Below are 6,509 nucleotides of genomic sequence, written 5' to 3' on the forward strand. Positions count from 1 at the left end.
TATTTTGAAATACTTTCACAAACTATGTATTAAGAACCGTTTGAATAAAAAAAATTATTATTTCTATTTTGCAAAATTTATTTATTTAAAAATTAAATTAAGGTGTTACAGGATGAGGCACACAGGTTAGAAGAGGAGCAGATCCAATGGAGAGTTAGGGTTGAATCTAGATTGATTTGAGTAAATTTTAAGATTTTGGGTAAGATTTCTGGATCAGGGCTAACCCATAGATAACTCTACCTTAACCCATATATTATGGGCTAAATAACTTAAGGCCAAATTATTATTTTTAATTAATATAATATTTAAGGTTGAATGGGTTATTTTAGAGTTAGATAGGGTTGGCCTCGAGCCTTGACCCTTTTTCACAGCTCTAGCTTTAATTAGTATGCTACTTGATTACTTCCGAAATCAATAAATCCTTGGGTAATTGAAAACTAGAACTCCCATTCCTCCTAATTAAGTTCAATATCAAAGAATTTTATTTTATTTTTTACTTAATTAAGTTTACTAAAAGACTTATAATTGACAAAATTGATGAGCTTACATTGAATGTTAAAATGTCAATCATGGTTATTTTTACGCCCACAAATTGAAAAGTTTAAAATATTTCCAAGCCACACACATCAAAATGTTGGATGTATTTGTCAGGACATTTCTTGATGTCAAGAAAGTAGCCATCGAGTTTGTGACCTTTGAACAGTGGTAAGACTAATGATTTTAATAGTTGATAGTTGCTTCTATCCAATTTGATAGAGTAAAAAATGGAGACAACATTTCTTGGGCTTGAATTCGAGATTTCCATGGTGTGAAAAAAAGACCCTTAATACTACGAGAGAAAAACTATACAAAGGTGAGATGGTTTTGTGTCATTGTCTAGAGTGTATTATACAATAGAGGGGTTAAGCTTGTAATCAAGGGAAAAATACAAAAGTTATAAATATATAGGGATACATAAAATATGACACTGAGGCATAAAGATCTGAAGATAATTTTTGAATTTACAATTTTTCAATATAAGCACATTTGTTATTTTCTAATATAGGCACATGTATCTTAATTAGATGTTTCAATCTTGGATGAGACTAATTATTTTCTTTAATTTATATCGATAATACATACTATATTTATTAATAATATAATTTAAATATACTAACAATGTAATATATTTTTTTTACTGTTATCCAATTATGAATTGTCATATTAAAAAAATTATTGATTTTTGTAATAATTATGTATAAAAATTATATTTATAATATATTTTACTTGATTGACAGTGTGAGTTATTCAAAATTAAACTCATCTATTAAATAAAGCAAAATGAAGATTTGTAAAGAGCAAAATGATGAAAAATTATTGAACATTGATTGAGAAATTATTTAATTGTGCCTCTTTTAATAATCTAAGAACACAGAATGACGAGTCCTAAACTTAACAAAGCTGCTCCTTCTTGTGATACCACCATCTCCAACTGTGGGAAAAAGAAGATAAAAAACATTAGTTGAAGTGCAAAGGTCGGGTATCTTCATATGGGTTTAAAATGTTGTGGTGGAATATTTATCCTTCGCATTAATTTAAAACAATGATAAGATGATTTAAGCTTTTCTACTAACTTTTGTTTGTTCTTTCTCCAGGTATGCAAAGCTCTTTCTAACTCTAAAAAAAAAAAAGTAATACCCATAAATAAATACAAAAATCATGGCAGATGTTCCAATAACATTCTTTAAAGTAGGAAACTTTTTAATATTTTTTTTATGTTTGATTTATAAAACAAGTAGTTTAAAAAGTGTTTCTAAGAATAAAATTCTTCAAAAATGTGTTGCTCACCAATAGTAATCCCATCTGGGTTTAACTTTGGTCATGCGGTTTTCACCATGCGGATAATCAGTTTGAGCCCTTCTGGCATTTCTGAAAGCACAACAACCAATGGAATATATGCCTATGAGAAAAACGAGCACGACAATGTTAAGAACAGAGATCTTGTGCCAGTCCCTTCTAATGTTTTCAAGTACACCAGCCTTGCAAGAGTCACAATCGTAGCACAGCAGTGTGGGAGCATTGTTCCAACGGTAGCAATCTTGATCTTGGGTCACTATTGTTTCCATGTTGTAACTGCACCCTGTTGGTGGCTTACAACATCCTGACTGCACGAACCCAAATTGGGATTAGCGTTCATCAATTTCGTTTTTGGATTAAATTTGGCACTAATCAATTCGATGACAAAGCAAAAGAAGGAAATATTTTTTTTCTTTTGATATATTAAAATATAAGAATAAAATTTAAAGATGTAAAAGATGTAATAAATAATATATTTGTGACAGAAATATAAAAAAAATGAATAGAGCCTAAGGAATTGAAATATTGTGAATGAAAATCAAAATTGTATTTGATAAGTAACAAATAAGAGTAAACTTAATTTGTACAAAAATAATGGATCGCGCTTGAACCAAAACTAATGACAGGCAAATTATTTTATGAAGTTCTTTAAAATTTTAAAATAATGAAAAGGAATAAATGAAGGATATTTAAGAGAGGAAAAAAAGATGTGAAACAATCTGGATTTTCTACATAATCATGATTAATTTGAGGTTCTCTTCTTGAGTAACATGTGATAAGTTTATGTTAGAAGTGAGCAGAGATAATTTAATTATTTTAATATATAATTAGTAAGCCTCATAGTCAGCTATGATAAGTTCTTACGTAACAAAAAATATGTCGTTTTTCTTTTAAGAATGATTGAATCCCATGAGTATCGTCCATCTCTCATATTTACTAATTCAGTTGGTGAAGTTCTTTCTACCCCACAAATATGAGAGGGACAAGATAAAATTTAGTTGACGGTTATAAGCGCCCTTGCAATTAAGAGGATTAAAGCATAAGAAAAAGGGCCCAAAATGATTGAAAGCAAGAAGGGTGAAGATATAATTTACTCTATAACATAAAAAAAAAAAAAAAATTGCTATGAAAAATCATATATATTACATTCCTTAGTATAGTTGCAAAGAGATAACAAGAGAAAGAAAAAAAAAAAAACTCATTACCTTTCAAGTCATTTGATTCTAGTGAGCTGGTAAATTAAAATACTCCTAACATTCTTAAAATTAACTTCATATTTATTTCAACCTAATTAAATACTTATAAAATATAATTATCATTTTTCTTCATAACATAAGGAGAACTTGTAGTAAAGTTTATATTCAATATTTGAATATAAACATTGATTTCATTAGAATTTATGATTTATTATAATCTACTTTATTTCATTTAAATTTGTTTCCTTTGTTATAATATGATTCAATTATGATAATATAATTTATTTATTTTTATTATTATAATTTATTTTTCCTTACTTACTTTTAAATATATTTTCTTATAAATAAAAACTTATGTAATTCAAAACGATGAAATTGAAAGTTGAAGAAAGTTAGAGTTTTCTATAAATTGTAAGAGCTTATCTTTATTTATTTTTTTTGCGCTAAAGAACTATTTTTATTTTATTAAAGAAACTTGTGATAATCAACTCATAACAATATAATTCCCTCAACCTAAATATTAAGGTGGTTCTATTATCCATTTCATATCATTTAGTAATAAGAAATTTAGTATTTTGAATTTTAAGTGTAAGCTTTCTTTATTATTTGAAAAAAAAATTATAAGAGTTCACACAAAAAAGTTGAGTGGTAAAAGAAAAGAATAGTAATATATAAAAAGGACCAAAATTGACAAACAAAAGTGAAATCCTATTATAAGATTTAAGAAAATGCAACATTCATTTTAATTGATGCATTGACCAATTATCTTGAATATGTGAACAATCAAATGGTAAAACAACTTGTTACTAGAAAAACTCATTCTAGCTAGAAAAGAAAAAAATAAGCTAAATGGAGACTTAATCAAGATAAATGAAGTTCAAAGAAAATATCTCTCATGTTAAGTGTGTAACATGATTATAGATGGAAGAAGTTACACTAATATAACTAGTATTATACAATAGTAAAGAAATTAAACCTGAGTATCAGCGAACATCCTCTTCTTTACAAGTTGCAATGACTTAATGATGGTGATAAATTAAAGATTAACATATAAGTTCTCGTGTCTTTATTGATTTAAAGTATAAAGACGAGGTTTTTTTGTGATATAGTGCCTATTCATGTAAGATATATACCATTGGATTGTTAATTATAAGGTATTTTTTTATATAAAATTTTAAGTGATGTTAAACATGATTCGAGGATAAATCTTTTTGAAAAAAGAAGGAACAATAAAAATAAAATAACAAGTAGTGATTAAATATGGATACAAATTAATTTGAATTCTCTAAGTGATCAATTTAAATTTCAAGTAAATTTATTAGAAGAGAACAAGTTAAAAACTTCAAGAAAGCTATAAATGAACAAATTCAAAAAGCTTGGACTAAAAATGAATCTACTAAAGAAGATTTTGCTTAGATGCATTAAAATAAAAAGATAGATTTCATTAAGATTTGTTATTTATTAGAATCTATTTTAATTTATTTGAATTTGTTATTATAGGATTTGTTTTCACTAAATAAATAATATTAGAATTTATATTAGATTAAATTATTTTTTTATTACTAGAATTTGTTTTTGATTATTTGAATTTATTTTCTATTATTTGTTTTTTAACATGTTTTCTTATAAATAAGAAGTTATGTAGTTGAAAAATGTGAAGCTGAAAGTTAAATGAAATTATCGGGCTTTTTTTTTTTATCTAGACCACGAGTATTTTATCGCAATTTTTTTTCTATGGGTTTTTAGTAAAGTTATATTCAAATACGAAATTACAAGTTAAGTTGAAACAATATCCTGCTCATTGATCTAGTATTTGGTGGTAAAATTATTTTCAAATTGTGAGAGTTTTTATTTTTTTTTTGGACTAAAAAATTTAATTACGACAATCAAATCATAACTTATCACTCACCCTTTCATCTCTTTTTTGCGTCAATATCTCTCTCAACTTGAATAAATGATGATCTTATTTTTTGTTTCATATCATAAAGTACAAGAGTGACAATTGTGTCCAATTATCTACAAATTATCCAAACTATCTGAATATATATATATATATATATATATATATATAATCAATTTATCTATTTGTAAAGTAAAATAATTAAATTCATAAAAATACAGTTGTACCAAATATTGAGAGAGAAAGTGATTAATAATTTAAATTAAAAAATAAAACAAGACTTTCATAGCTAAATTTTCTTCTTTATTCAAGACCTTCGTATGTGGGTAATTTTCTGGGCAATTTTCTTTTTCAATCTTTTTAATTAGCATAACACATAAACGACAATCCCTTATTTCTCTCTTGCAAGCATAATCCACGAAGGGACCAGTTAAGCGAAGAAAAAAGAAAAAAGAAACACCAAAACGGATAGACATGCACAAATCCGCCGAATAGATGCGAGAAGAAGCTCAAGACAAAATAATTTTGAAATTATAACCTCATCATTCCGTCTTGGCTTTTTCACTTTTCTTTCTTATGCTTTTCTTTTCTGAAAATATAAATGTTGCTGGATTCCTTCTATCCCTATATCTTGATTTTTGACATTTATAATAGTTTTAATATTCATTATTGAATTGATAACCTCATTTAACTGTACATCCACTGTTTGATGAATTGCCAAAATTTAGAGCGAAGTAGTTAGATTCATGGACCGAGAGAGAGCAAGTAGAAACCGAAAATTAAGAGATTAAATAAAAAAATTAAAGTTAACAAAATTATTGACAAAAAAAAAATATAGAGAGAGAGAATTTAAAGAGAAAATTAGAAATAAAAATCAAAACATAATCATTTTAAATTTAAATTATTTAGATGATCCAAACTCTAAATTGAACCAAACCATCCAATTGCCAAACTGAATAAAGTATAATAACAATTAGAGAAACAAACTACTGATTAGTGTACCTGTATTGGAGACATATCCCTCCGCACGTAATCAAGAGGGGTCCAAAAGGCAAGCTTAGAACAAGTGTTAGAGCCCAAAATGCAACTCCTTATGGATCTCCAATAATGAGGATCATTGATCCGATTCCTCAACCATGGTGAATAATCCTCAAGACGGTACTCCTTATAGACCCTACCGGGCACTTCCACTCCCCCTCCCTGCCCAGTCACAACAAAGCCAAATACGGTAAAACCAAATAGTGTAGCAATAAGGAAAAACATCACCACCAAGTATACCCAAAGCGCCCAAGCCACTTGAAAGCATGCCCCTATGAATCCTGCAAGTGAAATCACAAGCACAACAAAACCTATAACCAGAAGTGGGGTTTGAAAAAAAATTTCACAGGTTGTGGTGCTCCTTGCCATCCATAGACCCGCACCAATGATGGGTATTGATGCCAAGAGCGTAAAGAAGTTCAATAATCCGATCACTGTGTTGCTGAACCGTTGCATTTCTCTCACCTTAGCTTCTCTTTCTTTCTCTCTCTTCCCACTCTACCTATTCTTTCGGTTGTGATTCTTGCATGGTCTTCTGC

General features: G+C 27.8%; 1 protein-coding gene across 1 annotated transcript; it reads right to left on the reverse strand.

The window, feature by feature from the left end:
* Positions 1–1,358: 1,358 nt before the first annotated feature.
* LOC113867880 (tetraspanin-6-like) lies at positions 1,359–6,509 on the reverse strand. The gene is made up of 3 exons (XM_027503383.1): positions 5,935–6,509; positions 1,828–2,144; positions 1,359–1,471 (listed from the first exon to the last, which is right to left on the reverse strand). Exons 1-3 carry the CDS (start codon positions 6,424–6,426, stop codon positions 1,432–1,434), a joined length of 849 nt encoding a protein of 282 aa, XP_027359184.1. The 5' UTR covers positions 6,427–6,509; the 3' UTR covers positions 1,359–1,431.

Source organism: Abrus precatorius, unplaced genomic scaffold (assembly GCF_003935025.1).
Source record: "Abrus precatorius isolate BTA unplaced genomic scaffold, Abrus_2018 Scaffold5, whole genome shotgun sequence".
Taxonomy (NCBI): domain Eukaryota; kingdom Viridiplantae; phylum Streptophyta; class Magnoliopsida; order Fabales; family Fabaceae; genus Abrus; species Abrus precatorius.

Excerpts from the sequence above, each read along its gene's own strand:
- LOC113867880 (XM_027503383.1), bottom strand. The coding sequence starts at position 6,426 with ATGCAACGGTTCAGCAACACAGTGATCGGATTATTGAACTTCTTTACG. Across the intron at positions 2,145-5,934 it reads GGGATATGTCTCCAATACAG|TCAGGATGTTGTAAGCCACC; the intron begins GTACACTAATCA and ends GGGTTCGTGCAG. Across the intron at positions 1,472-1,827 it reads CCCAGATGGGATTACTATTG|TTGGAGATGGTGGTATCACA; the intron begins GTGAGCAACACA and ends TTTTTCCCACAG.